The sequence below is a fragment of the Enhydra lutris genome, unplaced genomic scaffold (assembly GCF_002288905.1).
Source record: "Enhydra lutris kenyoni isolate GAN:26980312 unplaced genomic scaffold, ASM228890v2 scaffoldscaffold29, whole genome shotgun sequence".
NCBI classification, from domain to species: Eukaryota; Metazoa; Chordata; class Mammalia; order Carnivora; family Mustelidae; genus Enhydra; species Enhydra lutris.
In genome coordinates, this window is record NW_019154113.1 from 20,872,455 (window position 1) to 20,894,545 (window position 22,091).

General features: G+C 54.9%; 2 protein-coding genes across 2 annotated transcripts in view; both read left to right on the forward strand.

Annotated features, from left to right (window-relative positions):
* Window positions 1-3,519, forward strand: part of LOC111152711 (transmembrane channel like 3) — a 34,583-nt gene extending 31,064 nt beyond the window's left edge. Inside the window, exons 21-22 of the mRNA XM_022511284.1 lie at window positions 1,287-1,542; window positions 2,676-3,519. Of these exons, the coding sequence (XP_022366992.1) occupies window positions 1,287-1,542; window positions 2,676-3,519 (1,100 nt within the window). The remainder of the gene's footprint in view (window positions 1-1,286; window positions 1,543-2,675) is intronic.
* Window positions 3,520-11,297: 7,778 nt separating this feature from the next.
* On the forward strand, window positions 11,298-19,219 carry LOC111152575 (StAR related lipid transfer domain containing 5). The gene is made up of 6 exons (XM_022511063.1): window positions 11,298-11,458; window positions 12,100-12,149; window positions 12,503-12,635; window positions 17,028-17,145; window positions 17,787-17,880; window positions 18,613-19,219. Exons 1-6 carry the CDS (start codon window positions 11,360-11,362, stop codon window positions 18,758-18,760), a joined length of 642 nt encoding a protein of 213 aa, XP_022366771.1. The 5' UTR covers window positions 11,298-11,359; the 3' UTR covers window positions 18,761-19,219.
* The last annotated feature ends 2,872 nt before the right edge of the window (window positions 19,220-22,091 follow it).

The window sequence follows — 22,091 nt, forward strand, 5'->3', positions numbered from 1 at the left end:
GGTGTCTCAGTCATGACTGTGTTTAAAACCGGGGACGCTTACGGTACGCCACCAATGGTGAACCGTGGTTGTCACCGTTAACCAGGCACAATAAAATAAAACTATGGTTATAAATATTGGTTTAAATCGACAAGTTTTACATCATATTCAGGCCCGTGAATAACACCAAAACGTGTCTGAAAAGAGAAGGAAGTTTTGAGGTAGGGGAGAAAAAGAAACCCAAAAATCTGGAGAAAACCCCCAAGAACACCCTTGCTCACTTTTGTCGACTTCTCAGTGGCTGTTTCTTCCTGGCACGACCCCTTCCCCAGGTCTCCACCCCAGGGTCCAGCCTCCGGAGGCCACGCCCCTTGGGTCCCCTCTGGCAGGGCGATGCCTGATGGGCACACCCAGCCACCCACACAGCGGGCACACCTGCTCTCCCCGATTCCCCAGCAGCACCTGCAGAAACTTGCTCCCACCCAGGCTCCTTGAGGGAAGAGGAAAGAGCCTCGTGGAGAAAGAAGGAAAACAGGCTCGTGTGGCCACAAGGGAGGCAAGGGGCAGGGATAGCTTGAGGGAAACTGCCCCTCCCTGAGGGGCCACTTCGAGACCACATCATATATGGAGCTGGAAGGATCAGCCGGCAATGTTAAAATGACAGACTGCATCATTTTATGAGCTAATGGGAAGGGGGGGGGCGTGGGGGGGAGGCCTGCGTTGGAGCCACACAGACCAAGGGTTAGGTTTGCCCCACCCCCTAGCAGGAAGGCAGCCTCTGCACAGAAAGGGACTAGAGCTCACGCCATCAAACCCCACTGAGAGTCATAGGACATAGTCAAGTTCAGCTCGTGCTGTCTTCAAACCCAAGCGTCTCCGGGACCTCTCTCGGGATGGCAGGACCAGTGTCCGATGGTGCTTCGGTCTACATGTCCTCTCAGAATGCTCTGTGAATCGCTTCCAAAAATAATCCCAGTTGTCCCATCGGCTTTCATATATACCTGGGACAGATCAACCATCAGAGCCCCAAAGCTGGGGAGCGACCCACTTTCTCTCTAGGGGGCATTCGATGGTGCATGTGTAAAGCCTCGGGGTTCACGCGAGTCCACACTGCCTTCCTGTTCCAACCGACCGTGAAGAAATGATTTGAGTGGCGGGAAGCTCGTTGCCGGTGGGAGAGGCGTCTCTGCAAAGTTCACGTGATTGTTTGCAGACCCAGCAGCTGGAAGTCAGCCCGCGCTGGCCGCCCGGTCAGCTTGAGCCTGTCATCCCCTCTTCTCTTCTCCCATCCCACCCTCTCCCTGCAGCCCGAATCCAAACCCAAGGGGAAAGCATCAAGAGGCTTCCAAAGGAGAGTGACCTCAGCATCCAGCTGTCCTCGGCTCACTCGGTGATGCCCCAAAGCAACGGCACCGTGGTCAACGCAGGCTCCTCCAGCAGCAAGAGTGGCAGGTTGGAGACCGTCACCCCGGGCACACCCCCGAGTCCCCGGCCAGGCCTCAGGAGCCCCAGCTCGCCTCTTCCTGGCACCTTCAAGCCCAGGCCGGAGCAGGACCCTAACAGGTGAGCTGACCTGCAGCAAAGCAGGAAACCCGCCTCCCTGGCCGGGACACCTGTCGGGGAGGGCCCAGGGCCATAGAGCTCGGGACAAAGAGCCCTTAGGGATTTGAGGGCCTCTGCGGTTTCAGGGGGGTGGGGCCATCCAATTCCGATTCTGCCAGAAGGTCCCGGGGCCAGCTGCTACTGAGAAGAAATGGGGGGACAGACCACGTCCGACGGGGCAGTCTATTTCCTAGGCCTTCTGCCAGATAACCTCCAGGCAAACATTCCTGCCCACGTAGGGTGTGCGTTTCTATAGCCCAAGGGGGGGGGGATGCCTTTTGTAATTGTTTTGTCTTTTATTTTTTAACTTCACAATGGCCATATTATTGCCAAGATCTTTTATATTTTAGTTCTAGGCTGTCCGAGTTAGTGGCAGGATCAGCCTGCCGTGATCGGACACGGGGTGTGTTGTCTCAGCCTTACTTGCCTGTTAAGACAGCAGCGGAATCCTAGATCTCCTTCACGGAGGAGGGGCTTCTGGAAGGATGCAGGGCCCCTAACCTGCCTGGAGAACTGGATCTGAGTGTAACACAGAGAATGCCACACGGATAAGATACAGGTGGATGGAGGGTTGGCGTTCTGTTCTAGCTTTTTTGTTAAAGCCGATGGCTGGGTTAACAAAGGACTGGAAAGCTTGCTGTAGGAGGGTTATCTTTGCGTATCCGCGGGGCCTTGACAAGGAGGGATTCCATTCTGGTGGGTGGGCCCCAGGCCGGTCACGTCTGAGATGCTGGACAGCTGGGCGCCTGGCCGAGGGGCTGAGGGGCGACACCCCTAATAGGTTTTCCACACGTCAGTCCCGCTACGTGCTCCTGGATGAAAGGGGGCTCCCTCGCAAGTTATATTAGCACACCCTCCGTGGAGGGTCACTGGGCACACCATTCCGTGAAGGGCTCTAAGAATTCCAGGAGTAAAGACATCTGTGTAGCCGCATCCCCAAACCCTCCTGCGTGCCACCTGCAGAACTGCGCTAACACTTAGGAACGTGGGTCAGGGAACAGGCAGAGAGCGCTGCTGCCCTTGCTTCCTGCACGCGGGAGGCCCGGGGCTCAGAGGGTACCAAGGGCACGGGAGACTCACCCCCTGCCTTACAGGTGTCTGTGTGGTCAGAGTGCGAGGGCAGGTGACCAGCACAAGAACAGGTCCTACTCCCCGGGGACGCGGGCTAAGCACACAGAAGATGTCCACTCACGGCCGCTTTGCCGAAGAGACTTTCAGCAGATCGAACCCCCTCTTCGTGGAGCGGGGCTCTCGGCCGCGGTGCCGCGTGATCCCAGGTCCTGTGCCCCCAGATACTACATCGTTAATGAACGAGACTCTCGCCAAAAAACCCATCCCACTTTCTGGCCAGAGAGACGTTACAGGATGGAAGCCTCGGGGGACATTGTGGAGATGTGCCCCAGGACCCCGCGACCAGGTGTGTCCTGGGCCCACCAGCAGAGGCCCTCTCCACAGCTGAGCGAAGAAGAGGAGGGTGTCCTGAGGAGAGAGCTGGTCCAACGGTCTCTCCACCCCCTGTCCCTAAGAGGCCTCCAAGGGGCTCCTCATTTTTATGTCGGCGACAGGTCAGAAGGTCAGAGCCCGGCTCCCAAGCGCCAGGGAAGGCCGTACTTCAAGTCCCTGGATGATGGCTTTGGGGCTCCACTCGACAGGCCCGTGGCTGGGCGCAAGAAGCCACGCTCCCTCAATCTCCAGTCCACACAGCACCCCCCAATGGTCAGGGGCAAGCCCGAGGTTGAGCCATCCCTCTCTGAATCCGATTCCATGTCGGCGACGTCCAGCAGCGACCAGCAGACCAGCGGCAATGACCGGCACCTCCAGATCACCCACGGCCAGCCCAGATTCCCCAGGTCCATGAGCCCACTGGGCGGGAGGAAGGCCCTCTCCAGGCAGGAGCTGATCGTGGATCTGAATGACTTGATTTGTTCCAACGTCTAGGGGCGTCTTCTGGTGTCGCCGTCATAGCACGGGAGCCCTGCCAGACCGCCAGCGTGGCCTGACACCGTGTGCTCCCCGGCCTTCTGGAAGGAGACGCAAACACACAGCCCCGAGACAGGACCACAGCTCCCCCTTCTCCAGCAAGTGCCTGCCAGGGAGCTGTGTCCAGGGCGTTCTTTGTGACCAGTGCCTCTGGAACACGAGGCTGTCCTTTCAAAAACATCCGTCCCCTTCCTCCATTCCGGGTGACCACAAATCATAGGCAAGCCAGACCCCTCATGAAAACGGATGGCAGAGCCCCTTCCGAGATGTCCATACCAGGTGCGCTCCGTTTGGACTGTCCTGCCTGGGACTCAGTCCTCCCCAGTAAGCACCTGGGACCGACGTGCCCACCCTTCAAGGTCCCCCAGGGCTTCATTAGTTCCCATGAATAATCGGTTTTTGGGATGACAGCTGTAACTAAAACTGGGGAGCTGATTATACTGGCTGCATGCACGTCGTATTCATGAGTCAGGACAGTTGGATCCCTGAGGCTTACTAGTTCCTTTAACTGGGAAGGATGGGATTCAAACTGGTTTCAGGCTTGGCTGGACCTGGGGGTCAAACACCTTCAGGATCCTCTGTCTTCATCTGTCAGCTCTCCTCATCTGTTGCCCTCATTTTCCCCTGACAACGACAGAATTCCTCCGGGTGGGAGGTGGAAGAAGAATTCATAGCCGCAGAGAATGGCAGGTTTATGCCACCCAGCCGACGAGCCCAGGGGAAGAGCGGAGGGGTCCCGCCCCACCTGGTGCAGTCTTCACCCATCATGGCTGGAGCCCCTCCCACCGGCGCTGGGCAGGGTTCTGCAGGAGCGTGGGAGGGTCTGCTGCGGTCAACCGAAGGGCACCCCCTTATTCCCATCTCCAGGATCCCTCTTCCTGCTGTAAATTGTGTCTTTCCCGTTTTCTTTCCTCCACCAGCCCGAGTGCTTGCGGAACAAAGTGCCATTTGTTCCTTTCTGCGTCCCCAGCAGGCGACACATAATGCGTATTGTCCCTTTCTACTGCTGCGCGATGGCTTAGAGCAACGCACATTATCATCTCATATTTCGTGTGGGTGGAGGGCGGACCCAGCCCGGCCGGTGCTCTGCTCGGGGTCTGCTGTTGCCCTGCATCCCCTCTGAGGTGATGGGTCCCCTTGGGAGCAGTGCAAGGGTTTGTTGGCAGATTTCATATGCCTGAGGCTGTGGAGGCCCTGTGCTTCCGGGCTCCGTGGCCCGTCCCCAGCACGGCTGCCTTCCCCTTCAAGCCAGCAAGAGAAGGCCCTCTCAGCTCTGACTCTGCTTTTCTGGGGAAATCCTGGACACGCTTATAATAGACCCACCTGATCAGGTCAGGCCCACCCAGGATAATCTCCCTTTTCATTACTTCAACGTTACCCGGTCAGGGACCTTAATGACATCTTCCCGAATCAGTTCATCTGGACCACATAAGAGAACCGATCACAGGAGTGAAATCTCATCCCATTGGCCAGGCCAGCACGCTCGGCTCAGCGGGTGGGTACACAGGGAAGGTACGTCAGGGAGCAGGAATCCTGGGGGCCGCGTGGGAGCCCTGCCTAACCAGACACCTGTGGAATGTTGCTGGGTGGGTGAGTAAATGAGCGAATCGCAGATGATGGCGTGATAGGATTACAGTCCAAGATCTGCCAGTTCCGACCAGAAAGGAGAGTTCGGTGCAAATAACACCACTCTGAAAGCTGACACACACAAATGTTCCTCCCCCAAATTCGTGACGAGGTATGCACCTATTTTTAACATACGTTGTGGGGTCACCGTCCATCCGCTCCGGAGCAAATGTTCTGCGATGCCACGGGAACACGTGCTTGTGAGAGGGGCACCCACTGCTGCGGGACGTGCGGCCCCTCTGCCAAGCGCTTGGTCTGGGGCTGAGGCTCGGGGCTTCCAGGGACACCAAGACACACGTTAGAGAGGCTGGCGCTCCCGCTGGGGACCTGCGGGAGCTGCTGTGTCTGTGAGGCTGGGAAGGCGCTCCGCCAGGACCAGAGAACCGGCCAGCTCTGCGTCATAACGGAGGACACATGGGCATTGCCAACACACACCCACGGCCGCAGGTGTGGGTAACACCTTTCCCTGCACAACGTAGCTCACCTGCGTGCCCGCACTCAGCATTGGGCTCCGTCTTAGAGAAATTTAAAAGACGCAGAATAGTACCAAGCCAGGTGTGACAAGCACCCCCCTTCCTACAGTGTCAGCAGCCGCTGCGATTTCATGTCCTCTCCACTTGGTCCCTTTATTATTATTAATAAGAAAATATTACAGATATAATCAAAGTGCACTAAAATCCCCACACACAGATCCACGCCCCTCCTACTGCCAAGAATTCCGTGTATGTCCATTAAATTGTTTAGACTTACATAAGCTGCGTGCCTGTATGAATATGTGTAAATAAATATCCATAAATAGTGCGCAAGCAGGTGTTACTCCATAAATATTATCCTTGTGCATGTATCATTGTACCTCTTTGTGTGTTTGAGGTCTGTCGATAAAATGTATCGATCAAGCTCACTTAGAACCGCTGCGTGGTATTTCGCATTTCGCCGTATGAATAAACTCAGTATCTCTCCATCTCCTGCTGGCGGACATTGAAATCATTCCCACTTGAGTGCAACACGTTGCACTCAGCATCTTCTATAAGGCTTCAACCGCGCACATGCTGGTGCTGACCCGGGAGCGGATGCTGGTCCTGCCGGAAGGGGGATCCCCGGGGCACAGGCCAGCCGTGTTCAGCATCACGGGCTGCTCCTCCGTGAGTCTCTAGGCACACAGACCCCCATGCAACCTCCATCGGCAGATGACAAGGGCCATTTTGCTTAGAGCCCCACTCAAACATGATATCACCGCACTAGGTAAATTCTGCCAATGGCTGAAAAAAAAGTTATTTCAATTAATTTGCATTCCCCTGATTTTTAGCATCCTCCCCTGTATGCACCGGCCACCTGCATTTTCTCTTCTGTGAACCGACGGCCTGCCTGTCTTTGCTCGGTTTTCTGTCCCTGGAGGCCACCAGCTCTGGCCCTCCTGTCAGCTGTGTGCTGCGGGAGGCTTCTCGTCTGCGCGGTCGAACACCTTCTCACGGATGCCACACAACATTTCTTTGGCTTTCAGTGGTGGTCCTTTGGCTTTTGGTGATGGGCACTGGGGGGCAGTGATTCACATCTGTGCTTTGGTCAAGCCATCACAGAGTACATGATTCATGCTATTTTTCAAAATCTGTCCTATAAAAGCCTATGTAACGAACTCCTCTGGGGTCTCAGAAATTGTCATAACAATATCCATTACATATGACGTGTGAAATTCTCTCTCTCTCTTTTTTTTAAAATTTTATTTATTTATTTGACAGAGATCACAAGTAGGCAGAGAGCGAGAGGGGGAAGCAGGCTCCCTGCTGAGCAGAGAGCCCGATGCGGGGCTTGGTCCCAGGACCCTGAGATCATGACCTGAGCCGAAGGCAGAGGCTTTAACCCACTGAGCCACCGATCAGAATATTCTGAAACGTTTTACTAATCTCAGGACACTCCCTTGGTCACTGCTTATATTTCCAAATTTGCGAAGGTCAGAACTTTTACAGAAAAGTTTTCTATGCATCTTTAAAAGACTCAATCTACAGTCCAAGGTAGAATTCCTGCTTTCCCGCTACTTGGTGTATGTGCTTCTCTTGTGTGTGTGTATGTGTGTGTGTGTGTTCCCTCTTTTAGGGTCTGTAGATTGCTCCGATTTCTGATTTTACTCTCTGCCCATTTCATGCTCAACTGTATGTCCTTACGTGGAGGAAGAGGCAGTAAAGCGTGTAAGCAAACCCGTGACCTTCAGAAAAAGGAACTGGGTGTGGGCCACAGCTCTGCTCCTCACTAGCTGTGTGATTTTCAGTTTCTTAACCTGTAAGATGGGACTGTGGCCACACCTCCCACTGCTGGGGTGTCATGAGGCTTCAAAGGTCCAGCACGGGTGCAGAGCCCAGGATGCTGGCCGGTGAGTAGCACAGCTCAGTAGCCATCAGCTGCTGCTAAGAATAAACAGACACGCGCTTCCGGAAGGCGATTTGCCCGTGTGGACAGCACCTGCCTGAGCTAACGTATTACAGAACGAACGTCACGGTCCACGTGAAAAGCACATACTCCATGCAGGAGCTTTTAGGGCCGGAGCACTTGTGCATGTGGCTCCCCACCCCGCCACGTCCGTGGTCTGGGGTGTGTTTGGGGTGGACACTGCTGGGCCCCCCCCTATGCCGTATACACCTATTTAAAATTCATCTGGGACTTTGGTGAGGTCTGGACTACAGGTGGGTTACTCTGAGGCCCTCGAAGAAAAGGCTCTGATCAGCGGACACAACAGACCCCTCCCCTCCACCCTCCTTCCCACCAGCTCTGAACTGCAGCCCCAGGTCCCACTGAGCGCCTGGCTGTGAGGGCGGACCTCCTGCCCCTCCTCCTGCCCCCTGTCCTGCCTCCACAGGCAAGAGACCAGAGGTTTCCCAGGGGGGATGCCCTGACCTCGCCCGTCCCCTGCTGCCATTTGTCACAGACCTTGGGAATCTGCACTTTGCTCCTGCAAATATCTCATCTACCCAGGGCATCCCACTTTCTTAGAGCAAACATTAAAAGCTCTTATAGGGATTAAAAAAAAAAAATTCAAAACCAATGCTCCGTTTGATAAAAATAGAAATCTCTCAAGTGTCAGATGTCTGATGGAAGTCACTTTCTATAGCAAGTCTTAATTTCCTCCGGCTTTGTTTTCAGAGCATTTTATCTCCAAACAAAATTCTGCGAGGCCCCAGCCTGACCGGGTGTCCAGCCATAGTTTTACAGAAATAGTCTACACTGAATTTTTCAATGAGGCTTTTTTTTTAATTTGAAAACTCTTTCATGTCAGTAATTAAAATAATTAAACAATATATGATGATATAAAATAAATAAGTAATCTCCTTTGGCATTACTCCCTACTGCTCACAGTTTATTCTATACCTTTCTAGAAGTCAGTCTTCCAAACACCTAGATGTATAAACATGCACAGACATCTCTAGATACTTCTCGCTCACTCAAGATATTTATGGATATCTTACACGTAAACATGCATTGTATGCCAAGCACCATTCTAATTGTTACTCATCCATTGAAACCTTTGACCTATACATCAACCTTATGAGTTAGTACTATTATTTTTCTCATTCTCCAAAGGAGGATGTTAAGGTCTGCATGGGCCAGTGACTTACCAGGGTCACAGCTAGTAAGTGGTGATGCTGGAATCTGGACCCGGGCCATCTCAGCTGAGCACCGACTTACCTACAACACTCCTGGCCTTCAATTTGCACATTTGGAAAATATATATATATATTTTTTTCCCCAAATGTGCAAATATATATATATATATGTATTTATCAATATCATATATATGTATATGATATTGTTCCCTGTCGGTACACATATTAAACATTTTAAGGAGGGGGATAAGAATTTAAATAATATTGAGCTATTTTTAAAGTTGTTTTAAATACCATTTATTTCCTTTGTGGAGAATAAATTGTTCTTGGTTAGAACAGTCTATTCCTATCAAGTCCTACTTCTAGATGAGCTCTAGAGAACATTTCCTGTTCCAGTTCCACGTTCCTTTCATCTGTGTCATGATGGCTACATAGTATTCTACCAAGTGAAAATCCTGTTACTTTCTTTACTCTATTGAGAAATAAATCCTTCCCTGTTGCAAGATCTGTCCTATGCATCTTGGCGCAGGAGGCTTTGGGTCAAAACACAAGTAAATGGAGATTTTAAGATAGGTTGATTTCCTCCCGTAGGGTTACATAGACTTACACTCCTGTTCGCAGTGTATAAAAACATTTGTTTCTCTATACACTTGCCAACACAGGGAATTAACAAATCTCTTGCTATCTACACATCAGATAGCTGTGAATGTGCTCCCTCGTTTTAATTACAAATTCCCTAGCTACGAAGGGGTTCTGCATCTTTTCATGTCTCCATTAGCCACGTTAATTTAGTTTTCTGCCTGGTATCTGTTCATTTCTGAAGCATTTGTTTTGTCTGTTGGGTTGTTTGAAAATTTCCTAATAATTTATAACAGCACTTTATACACGGAAAAAAAAAACCACTTTCAGTCAAAGTATGGCCCAATTTTGCCTTTAAACCATTGCCTAACATTTTGTGGCATTTTCGATGTGCTTAAGTTTTTTTAAAGATTTTATTTATTTATTTGTCAGGGAGGGCACAAGCGTGGGGTGAGTGTTAGACAGAGGGAGAAGTAGGCTGCCCACCGAGCCGGGAGCCTGATGCAGGGCTCAATTCCAGGACCCTGAGCCAAAGGCAAACACTTCACCGACTGAGCCACCCAGGTGTCCCATGCTACTTTTTTTTAATGTGGTTATGTTATTGGTCCTTTTTTTTTTATGGCTCCTAGGAACACCCACATGTCTCTTCGCTTGCCCATCACAATGGCACACAGAGACACGAATTATTGTCCCATTTCCCCTTGGAGGAAACTGAGGCTCCGGGTTAAGTGACTTGCCCAAAACCACACAGCCACTACTGGAGGAAGCTGGGTCCAGAGTCTGGGACCCCCTAATTCCCCACGCCCGGCTTCTTTACAACCCAGCAGCCCATCACATCCTCCGAAAAGGGTTTCCAAGCCGTCCTTTTTTTCCAAACAGTCCTTTTGTTTACGCCATTTTTCAAACCTTTAAATGAAATGATAAGCAAACAAACAGAAATAGACCTCAGTGAGGACCTTTTCAAATTTATTTAGTTGGTTATAGAAGAGGAGGAAACCGAGACTGCCCTAGCCATTCACGCACAGGGGATGGGACCCCACAAGCTCCCCAAGACTGGGGACATCTGCTCCCAGAGAAGCCTGTACTTCTTAGCCGGAGCCCAGCTCTCCCCCAGATGTCTGGGCATCTCAGCCTCCCGGACACCCCCACTGAGGTCTTTCAGGCCCTACTGGCCACAAACTAAAGAGAACAAACCGAGGGTTGATGGAGGGAGGTGGGCAGGGGCGGGGCTAGATGGGGGACGGGCATTAAGGAAGGCACTTGTGATGAGCACTGGATGTCCTGTGTAGCGATGAGCCCTGAATTCTACTCCTGAAACCAGTCTTGCACTGGGAAGTTAACTAACCAGAATGTGAGTAAAAATTAAAACAATAAATGTGCCCAGTACTGGACGCGCCAGGTGTCCACTCCGCCGGGCCACCAGGGGCTCAGGCCGCAGGACGGGCCACCGAGCTGCCCGCTGCCGCAGCCCCCAGGTCACTGGCACAGACCTCAGGATCCCACCCGGTGGGCACTGCCGAGGAGCCCTCCGCTGCCCGCTGCCCGCCGCCGCCGCCGTCCGCGCTGCAGGCCCCACCGCCTCCCCCCACTCCCCGCGCCCCTCCTGCGCCCCCCAGGTCATTCCTGGCCCTGCGACAGGCCTCTGGGCGATCGGAGCGGAAGTCCCCGCTCCCGGCCGCCTCTGCCACCCGGACACCCACCCCGCCCCTCCTTCGCCGCGCGGGGCCCCTCCCAGGCCGGAGGCGGACCCCGCAGGTCTGCACCGCCCGCCCAGGACCGCCCTGCCCGGCCCGGCCTTCTCCCGTCCTGCCAGTCTCGGGGCGGGGCGGGGCCCGCCTGCCCGCCGGGGCCAATCCGAGGCGCGGGGCGGGACAGGAGCTGTGGCTCCGCCCCCGGGGCAGGGCGCCGCGGCCTCCCGGACCCGGACCCAAACCCAGAGCCAACCTAGGCCACAGCACGGCCCGGCTGGGATCCCGTAACCGCGGGGACCGCTTGGCGCGATGGACCCAACGCTGGCCGCGCAGATGAGCGAGGCGGTGGCGGAGAAGGTGCTCCAGTACCGGCGGGACGAGTCAGGATGGAAGATTTGCCGGGAAGCCGTGAGTGCGGAGCGGGGCAGGAAGGGGTGGCGTGCTCCCTGGGGCTGGGGTCTCCAAAGACCCCAGGCTCCTCCTCTTCCTGCCCCTTTCTGCTCTCCAGTACCCTGGAGCTGGATAGGGTGGGGGTAGATTCCACTGAGGGTCGATTCCTTAAAAAACCCTGGACCTGTTTGCACCGTGACCCCGGGAGATGCCGATCTGTCCCTTTCAGTGAGTGACTTGCGCAAGGTCACTTGGCCAGCAGACGGTGGTTAGGCTCCAGAGCCTGCCCTCTTCTTGGCCGGAGCCTCTCCCCATCCCCAGGAGGGTGGCATGGGCATAGTTTTGCTTCTGCCAGGCTTCTGATTTTTAACAAATAGATGGAAATTGCTTGAGGAGACAAATGGCATGGTGGCTTTTAGGAGGTTTGAAAATCACCCCAAGCTCTTGGAATCAGCCAGTTCAGAACCCCTGCTCCACCACGTTCTGCGGAGGGAAAGCTCGATCCAAGACCAACCCCTGCCCTGCCACACAGGAGTTGGTCAGCGTGGAGCAGCCCATCTCTTGAGGCTGCAGATTCTTCTGTAGCGCAGGGGACTGGGTCAGGTGACCTCCCAGAGCCTTTCTAGCTCTAAATTCTACGATTCTGTGCCTTTTGACAGAATGGAGTGTCAGTTTCCTGGAGGCCATCTGTGGAGTTTTCAGGGAACCTGTAAGTGCCTGCCTCGCCCAAGTTTGTGAGAGGGGCCACTCCCTTCTTGATGTCTCTGTGGGTTTGCTTCCTAAAATCATGCCGATCTGCCCTAGCACCCTGGAATCCACTTGCCGGTTATCGTCCAGAAAAGCCTCTGTTGTCATGTGAATCCTTTCCAGCAGGCTGTATCTCGTGAATGCTTCCGGTCCGCTTTGGCAGGTGTGGCGGGGGGAGGCTGGTTCACTCGTAGCCCCGGACCGCAAGGCTGTCTTCAAAGAGCAGGGACAGGTGTGACGTCTAGTCCTTGCCTCTGATCCCAGGATCAGAAGCTTGGGTGGATGCCCGGGCTCACGTTCCTTCTCGTGCTGCAGGTACCGGGGAGAAGGCATCGTGAACGCGCCCCCGGAGAAGGTGTGGGTCTGCATCAAGCCGCTTCCTGGGACCCTTCGGGCCAAGTGGGATGAGAACGTGAGCAGCTTTGAAATTATCGAAAGCCTCACTGATGTAAGTCTTTCCAAGCATGGTCACCCTAGGGGGTCGGGGACACCTTTTGGCAAGGGCAGCACCCCGCATGGCCCCGGTACCGTGGCAGACACGGGCTGCCCGCTGCTTGCCATGCTCAGGCCCAACCTTGGCCCCGGGCGCAGGTGGGAAACCGTGTGACCAGATGAGGGGAGACGCCCTAAGCCGTCAGAGAAATGGTAAGATCAACAGCACTGGTCAAGGCCGGCGGCGTGAACGTGCTCTGAGGTCACTAAAGCCTAGACTCGTCAGCTCGGGTTTGAAATGGTGCCCCTCGATGGGGCTGTGATAATGAGTCCAGAGCCGCAGAGTCAGAGTCAGGACCTGCCTCGCCGGGTAGCCTCCCTGGATTACAGTTTCTCCGCTGGTGCCAGTGTATGTCATCCAAGCTCGAGAGGCCCGGGAAGAACTTTCTAGAATAATGGAAATGTTCTGTCAACCCTGTCCACTACAGTAGCCCCAGGGCCCCATGGGGCCACAGAGCACTCGAAAGGTGTCTCGTTGGAGGAAACGAGTTGTTCATTTTATTTACTTTTTATTACTCTCGGGGTAAATTTAAACAGACACGGGGAGCTAGTGGCTATCGTATTAGCGCAATTCTAGATGCTTCTGTCTGAAGAACAGTAAGCATTAGGAACTTGCAGTGTGAAGAACCCAACTCATTTGATTACAGAAGTTAGGAAGGGGGGTGGGGAGTCATAGCCAGAACTAATAATAAAGTTGCCCTGGGGGAAAGTTGCCAGTCCGATAGTTCTGAGGTGTGTAGACATGATGCCCTCTTGCCTGTTTACACAGATGGTGTTTGCAACCTCGCTCCACAGTTCTGTGCTGGTCCATCTGGACGATCCAGGTGCTCTTGGCCTGGCCCAGAATTCACATTTGAGTTCATGGTCTAGAGTTTATATGGGTGTTTCCTGAAGGGTGGGGCACACACCCCTGAGATATGAGGTTGTTAGGCAAACACTGACCTTGAATCATGCATGGTGATGTCACCGGGATTCAGTTCTTTTCTAATTCCTCTCAGAGCTTGAAGGGGAGAGTTTCAGTTCGGTCCCTGTGACACCCATTTAACACTTGCTAATCTTTATAACAAAACCCGATGATCTCAGCCTCAGAATCAGAATTAGAAGCAACAATCCTTTGTGTGTATATTTTACAGATAAGTAGCTTCCTTTTAAAATAAATTTATCCAAGTTTATGAAAGTGAGTACATTTGGATAAAAATATTGTGAACAGCGATGTAGGAGCCACCAGAGAGAGTAAAAAAAATGAGGAAGCCGGTAAATAAATAGACACCTATGCCTCGAGTTGGGAAACCAGGGGCTAGTGGCGTTTACAACAGAACCCAGATGTGACAGAATGACCGGTTATGGAGTTTTCTTGAAGGTCACAGGGGCTGCATTTCTGTGGGCTGTTTAGACTTGGAAGTTGGGGGAGGTAAGGAAAAAGGGAGGCATCCAAAAGGGCTTTCATAGGCTGGGATCCTGGAGGCTTGGCTCTGACCAAGCTAAGGTTTTTTAGCCTCTCACAAATAGTGGCAAGTTTCCTGGAGGAATGTCGCACACACCCACCCAGGAGGGGCGTGGGGGAGGTTGCTGGTGGTCAGCTCAGGCTTTGTCCTCTGCTAGCCTTCTGCTCCCTCATCAGTGCCACAGGGTCTCTCTCTGAGCACCCTGGTTCTTCCTGGAAAGGCATGTCTGCTTCCCTGCCTGGGGCCCGCATGGACCCTCGGTCTTTGGCGGATGGCTGAGCCAATGTGGGCCCAAAGCAGCCCCCACCACCTACCCCCTCCCCCTTCCCTGCCTGACCCTATCAATCCCGTCCTGCAAGTTTTCAAATGTTTTGCGCGCACGCCTCCAGCAGAGTTCCGAGAAATTCTACATCATCCCCATATGTCCACTTGATGCCAAACATTTCGTTAACCTCTAAAATTTTCATCATAAATTGCAAAGCAGAGCATATTTTTTTAAGATTTTATTTATTTATTTGACAGACGAACGAGAGAGGGAGCACAAGCAGGGGGAGAGGGAGAGGGAGAAGCAGGCTTCCCACCGAGCAGGGATCCCAGTGCGGGGCTGGATCCCAGGACCCTGAGAACACGACCTGAATTGAAGGCAGACGCTTAACCGACTGAGCCACCCAGGCGGCCCTAGAAGCGTGGTATTTTTACATGGGATAAATCAGACAGTTTTAGGCAAAACAAGGACATCATTCTTTCCGATGCATCTGCATGACATGAAGTTTTATTTACTATCATTTATTTTAAAAGTATGTTGATGCGATATGGGCCAGGAGTGAACGGTGTAGAAAGAATTCTTGAGACATGTTAGGTGCAGAAAGGCACTTTTTTTAAAGCACAGGGACGGGCCCGTGGGCAGAGAGATCTGCTCTGGGAGTGAGAGGAACCACTGATTATACAGTTTTAATTTGGGGTGGGTAGAGGTAAACGAAATTTCCAGAAGGGTTTTCATATGCTAAAGAAGACTTCCAGGATCCTGGAGGCCTAGCTGTGGTCAAGCTAAGGTTGCTTTTTGCCTCTAGCAAGGCAGTCCTGAGTTCTTGCAGGGGTATCTTTCCCGACTCAAGTATTTGTCATTCATCTTCAAGCTGTAAGGAAATTTAATTTTATCTACTTTCTTTTGCCTTTGTTCTCCTCATCACACATGAACACTTTTTCCTGAAACAAAAGTTTTGTATTATTTTTTTTCTTGAACTCGTTTCTCCATTGCTTGCGGGCTACGGAATTTCACCCTAATATATTTATGCTTCAAAGACATCATCCTTCATTAATATGGCTATAATTATATGTACATCATACATCTCCTGGAACTGTGTGTTAGAAAGAATCTGGATTGAGATACAATTGTAAGTTATTAAGACAGTACGATAGTATTACAGATGTGGATGAAGCACTAGTATATGTAAAAAGTAATACATTTTACATCTCTTGAAGAGAGGACCAGGAGGCCTTTTCTCACACGAATTCACAGGTCCCTGGAAAGATAGGACTTCCTGCTAGGAAGAGAGGGGCGCCTGGCTGGTTCCAGTTGGTGGAGCAGGTGACTGGATATTGGGACTCCCTGAGTTCGAGCCCCCCATTGTTGGATGCAGAGATGACTTAGAGATGAAATCTTCAAAGAAAAAAAAGAAGGAGGAAGACGGAAAGATGGAGCCTTTGGTGGACGGGGACTGTGAAAAGAGGAAGAACCAGGCCGCCGGTGAGCTCAGGTTTCCGAGAAGGGGAGGCACAGCCGACCTGTGGTTCCTCCTTGCCATGACGACGACAGTGCGGAGAAGGAACCCTCCCTTGCAGACTGGTGTTTATCAGCCTGATTTTGAGCACTCCCAAATACTGGAATTCTGCGTCGGCAAGAGAGACGGCAGGCGGACAGCAGGAAGGATGAGACACAGATCCGTGCACGACTTTTGGGTTTATCCCACGTTGCCACCTTGGGTGTTTCTTACCAACTCTGTCCGTGCTCCTTCAGGAGGGATGGACCCTGCAGCAGGAATCAGGACGAGAAGCCAGCGGTTACTAATAAAAATATAGATAGATAGATAGATATCACTTCTGCCATTCCTGCTGCAAAATAGGAGAATTCAGAAGTGTCAAAACTGCCTTGTTTCTAACAGCAAGCTTTGGCCTTTAAAAAGAGTAAGAGGGTGGACATGGGATCCTAACTGTGGCCGTGCTCAGCTGGTGCAACCCACGTCCTGACCTGTCCCTTTGGTGCCCTGGGGGACGTGGCCGCCAGGACCGTGCCTGCTAGCAGGATTCTGGAGGGGCAGGGTGTGCTGTGCATTTGTCCCCAGTGGAAAGGGAGAGCCTATGTGGAGGTGACCCTGTTCCAAGGCTGGTGTTTTTAGGAGGAACACAGGGAGGCCGCGTCGTCTGGAAATGGATTCCCAGTGCCCTCCTGAAGACTCAGACCCTCAGGGCACAGGTGTCTCTGCCGAGACACTCCCCAGTCTTACAACCCAGTCCCTTAAAGGCGGTCCCTTCTTGCCTGCGGCGTGCCCCGGAGAGGTCTGTCCCATCCCACAGCTGACCTGCTCTTCTCCTCTGTGACCCGGAGAGGGCGGCGGCCTTGCTGGAGGAGGGGAAGGATGGGATAAAGCCTGGTTGGGTTTGGGGTGACCTTGCCTTCAAACTGGGAGGGTAGCCTGGTGGCGTACTCTGAGATTGGGGTGCGGATCAAGGGGGGCTCCCTCCAGGGCCAGCCCGGGGGGACCAGAAGGCTGCCCAGGCATAGCACTGAAGGAGGCCCTTGCTCTGAAGGCTGGACTCCCCAGACTCCCTGCTTCCCAGACACCGGGTGTAGGGCAGGGCAGGGAGGCCTGCGGCTGTAAACGCGACCCTCTGTGCTTTGACAGACGCTGTGCGTGAGCAGAACCACCAGCCCCTCAGCTGCCATGAAGCTTATCTCCCCCAGAGACTTTGTGGACTTGGTGCTCATGAAGACGTATGAGGACGGGACCCTCAGTTCCAATGGTGAGTGACAGCCAGACTGCCACCGGGGACTCACAGCCTGGGTCCCCTGTTCCTCATGCACCTGGCCACAGCAGCTAGCGGGGGATCACCCTGGGTCCCCTGTTCCGCGTGCACCTGGCCTCTGCAGGTGCAGGGGGATCGCATGTCGTGGGGGGCCGTGGCAAGGGAGCGCCCAGGCCGGTCATTGTATGTTGACGTCACAGACGTGGCCAGCATCCCTCGTCTTTCCCACTGAGGCTCATGGTCTATGCTGTCGCTGCACGGGGTTGTGGCCCTGTCCCCTCCCTCCTGCCCCTGCACGTGTCCCACTGCCTCCTGAAAGCCACAGCCCTCGCCATTCGTCCGGATCCTTTATGTGGGGACAGATGGAGATGGGTGCCTCCCTCCTGCCCCCTGGCCTTACCCTGTGGAATGTTCTTGTCTCTGAGATGCCAGCAGGTTTGGGAAGCCATGAACATGGGTATGTGCACGTGTGTGTGTGTGTGTGTGTGTGTGTGTGCACGCGTGTGAGTGTAAAGGATGGCGGGGGGCTCAGGGACAGGTCCCAGGGCACCCATGCTGACTCCTCAGGCTCCAGGTGGTGTGGTCTGCTTGCACAAGAGCTGAGGTCGTAGCTCAATCCCCATTTGGCTGTCTTCCAGCTATCAACGTGGAGCACCCGTTGTGTCCCCCAAAGCCGGGTTATGTGAGAGGGTTTAACCACCCTTGTGGCTGCTTCTGTGAGCCTGTGCCAGGGTAAGGATCATCGGGGTTGAATAACATGCCCAGACCTACGCGTAGCTTAACTGTGGACCTTCTGGGCAATGGGTGCGTTAATTACAGTTGGCGGTAATAAACCAGCCCGTAGGGAGCCCTGTTCTGGACACGTCGTGACACAGTGCGCCCAACCACCAGGGGAGGCCTTGTTCTTACTGTTTCCAGTGTGGGGCTCCCCTCCAGTCCTATAAGGCAGGCTGGGCAAATGTCATGGTCCCATTTAGCAAATGAGAGAACGAGCTCAGGGAGGTCAGAGGACCTCTCCCCGGTCAGAGGCGTCAGAGGCTGGCAGTGCAGGGCCAGAGGGCCAGGTCCTCCCTTCTGTGCTCTTTGACCTCTGTCCGCCAGCCCGGAGCAGCTGGGGGAGGGGGCTGTCCCCACCCCATGTCCCACGCAAGGCTTGTCTCCCTTCAGTGAGTAGAAAAGCCACAGCCCAGAGCAGCCCGTGCTGGGTTGTGCTGCTCACCTGCCCACTGTGTCCCTCTCCAGGCCTCTGTTGCCCTGTCTATGCAACTGGGAGGAGGCCGCGGTTTGGAAGGTGCAGGCCCTCGGGCTCCGTGATGGGCAGGTGCCGTGCTGGGTGGGGATCCCAATGACGAATCTCAGTGTCCCGGCCTTATCTGTCAGGGTGGGTGCTCCTCCGTGGCCTTGGGGCACAGCCCCCATGCCCCGCTCCCGACGCGTGATGCGGCTCTGCCCCTGTTTCCGTAGGGAGCCCAACAAGACCCACCTGGTCACGTTCTTCCAGACCGACCTCAGCGGCTACCTCCCGCAGAGCGTGGTGGACTCCTTCTTCCCCCGAAGCATGGCCGGGTTCTACACCAACCTGGAGAAAGCCGTGAAGACTTTGTACGACTGACGTTTGCACCTGCTAGCCGAGGACTCCCGGGACTCACTGCAGAGCCCCGATGCCAGGGTACCAGAGAGCTCCGAGGGCCAGTTTTCACCCTATGGGACCTGCTTGGGGACAGCTCATCTCGGTGGAGAAACCGGTGGGAGTGGCCTCCGCCACCCCACTCCCCGCTCCGGGACGGCGAGGGAGTCGCTCCTTGGCCCTGGCTGTCCGCAGACCCCAAGGGGTGCGCTCTGGTCTGAGGCCTGTGTGCGCTAGTCACCGCCAGAGGCCACCTGCCCCCGCCGGTTAGGAAGGACCCCCACTGACGCCAAAAGCCAGGCTCTGCTGCCTGGTTCGCACCCAGTGCTCTCCGAACTGATCACACGGCCCCAGGTTTCCTCCTTAAAACAATAATGGCTTGGAAAATACTCTTTTAACAAATGAGCTAAGCATTGGGGAAAAATACATTCGATATTTCTTTTGGTTGTAGGTTCCATTTGAATCTGTCCTTTCCACTCTTTTCCACTGAGTTAACTCCCGTGTTCCCAGCGGACCCTGGCCAGCTCAGCAGCCTCGGGGCTGGCGTCCTCCATGGTCGAGCCACTCTGCTGTCCCCATGAAGGATGGGAGGGCAGGTCCCCTCCAGCGGCGCTGCCTGGAGTCCCCACTCTAGGCTCTGCTCTGAGATCGCACAGGTCTGGCCTACTATGTGGGTCGTCGGAATGGGGGAGCACGGCTTTGCCACCTGAAAGGGGCCTCAGCAGCCACACGAGGTCCCCTCCCTGTCTCGGATCGGGACCACACAGCCTGTCACAGTGAGCGGCATCCCGTGTCTGACCCCAGTGTCCTTGAGTTGCGGTAAGGACGGTCCGCAGGAAGTTTCCAGAGTCCCCCCAGGGAAAGACAGCCCTGCCTTGTGCGTAGGACTCACTTCCCCACCTTCGAGTCCTGGGGCATCTGTCTCTGAGTGTGGTGAAGCACGAGCAAGCTTTGAAACAGGAGGGGTTAGGGAGCCCCCTTTTTACAGGTCGCAGTGGGACCGCAGACCTCATAGTCCTATCGTTGGGACCGTCCCGCTGACTTACCCAGAAACCTTCCTCAGGCTCTCGGATTCGTTAGATCACATTCCCTCGGTAAGTGCGTAGCAGGGCCTGACTCTGCCGGGTGGCCGCTCAGGAGACCCCGGAAACCACCTCTGCCTCCCTGTCTAGCAGGATGGAGAGCCCATTGCGCCGCAGCTCGGAGGGTCACAGGGTCCCTCGGGGGGAAGCTGTGCTGCCCGGGAGACTGAAAACGTGCCCCTGTCCTGGTGCCTGCCACTCACTCAGAATTCCTTCTCCCAGTCAGTGACATCACCGGCCTCTGCTGCACGGCCTGTCTTGCAGGGACAACGTGGGGACAGGAAAAACAGTCCCCAGGTCGCCTGCTGCTTGAAGTCCCTGCAGATGAGATGATGTACCGACTGATGAGATGCGGCTCAAAGCAAGGAACCAGGGCAGCCTGGGAGAGGCCCTGGGGTGGGTGCGGTGCCCACAAGGTGGGAGTGGGTCCCTGATGGTGAGCTGTGGCGCTTGTCGTATTTGGGGGTGACCGGAAGCTGTTCACTGAGGCGCTCTCCTCTGCCTCTGCTCCCTTCTCAAGATATCGGCCAGGGACGGCCAAATCTCCCACGTAAATCCCAGCACCGTGACTTCAAACGGATGAGCTCTTGTGTCAAGACCTTGCTGGCTCCTGGACTGAAGACGCGTCCCCCACCCCCCAGCACCGAGACTGGAAACGACCAGAGGCAGCGTCCTGAGTGGGGAGGGAGGGACCTTCCGAAGCAGGAGGAGGGACTGGGAGGGCCGCGGGCCAGCTGTGCCCTAGTTCTGAGACAAGCCTGCTGAGACTTGCCGGGTGCCTTCTGTGTGTCCCCGGCCTGCGGCCAGCCCTGTGCTGGTGTGCGTCCCCTGCTCTGGTCCCGATGGAAGGCCACTCCGTCCCTGGGCTGGTCCGCATGCCTGACCCGGCTACTCGCCCGGCAGCTGGTCGCTACAAGATGGTGGGACCCGGGTGTGCCTCCCCGGCCAGCCGGGGGGGGCAAAGGCAGGATCCTGTGGAGTGACCCGGGGAATTCAGGCACGTCTTCCCATGCTGGGTCGCAGTGATCTTCAATGTCTGTTAAACCTGAAGAACCAGTCCGCCCGATGTCTGAGACCTTGTCTCTGTGCGGGGCAGGGCAAAACTCACAGGGGAACACGCCAGGCAGCAGGCAGGACGCGACCGCTGTAAGCCCGCCGCTTCCTGGGATGAGGGGATCGGCGAGCTGGTGCCTACTGCAGTGACGCTGCACGTGGCAATGGCGTGAAGAGGGCCCCCCGGTGAGAGTCCTGTGGGTTCGCTGCCAGGAAGCAGTCTGCCTCCTGCGGACCCTGGAGAAGCCGCCAGATTCCACCGGCGTGGCCCCAGTGCTCCTGGCCTGGGAGTAACTCACTTGTGTGTGGTCCCCAGACTCCACCAGTCACGGGGCTGGGGCAGGGCTGGGACGCTGCGGGGGCTGGTCGGGTGCTGCTGCTTGCTGCTAAGACGTAGGTCCGCCCTGAGCGTGGCCGTCAGGCATTAAGATATGAACAAAGCAAATATGTGCTGGTCCATACTGGCCCGTCGGTCTGTACTGAATCACAGAAAAGAAGGACTTGGTCTCGGCCACATTGTTCACCAACCTGGACGGGCCGGGCCACTTGCCATCTCCCGGTCTTGGCCCCTCATCAATTCAGTGGCACAAAACCACGCCCCATAGAACCCCATTATGATTAGCAAAGACTGTGACTGCTAACGCCAGCCTGGTGCTCGGCCCGGGGTAGGTTGACGATAGCAATTTCTAGTTTACCGTGTCATACACGGGCTGGTCCGTGCTGTCGGCACACCTGCCCACGCCTTGAGTCTCACCTGTACTCCCCTTGGCGTCCTTGCCCCACCACCCAGTTCCCCCTAGGCCTTGGATCATGTCTCCCACCCAGTGACAACCAGCTTCGCAAGGGTTTTGTCTGGTAGATGGTGTTTTCCCCATAGCCCAGTAGCGGCTGCCCTCGCCTCGCACCTGGGTCGGCTTCCCCGATAGGGTCCAGCAGAAGATGCCTTGGGGCTCTGAGGCAGGGTCAGAAGAGGACCCCCGAGCCGGCTCTCACTCTTGCCCCAGCAGCCATGTGTGAGGAAGCCCGGGCCCCGGGGCGAGGCCCCCTGCGAGCATCCAGGCTGACCGCTCCAGTTCGGGTCCCACCAAAAGACCACACCAGACTGACCCTCGCGGGCAGTGATCGAGCAGCCTCCGAGCTGCTCAGGCAGATGCCCAGGAGAGCAGCACAGCCCATCCCCA

Excerpts from the sequence above, each read along its gene's own strand:
- LOC111152575 (XM_022511063.1), top strand. The coding sequence starts at position 11,360 with ATGGACCCAACGCTGGCCGCGCAGATGAGCGAGGCGGTGGCGGAGAAG. Across the intron at positions 11,459-12,099 it reads GGAAGATTTGCCGGGAAGCC|AATGGAGTGTCAGTTTCCTG; the intron begins GTGAGTGCGGAG and ends GCCTTTTGACAG. Across the intron at positions 12,150-12,502 it reads GTGGAGTTTTCAGGGAACCT|GTACCGGGGAGAAGGCATCG; the intron begins GTAAGTGCCTGC and ends CTCGTGCTGCAG.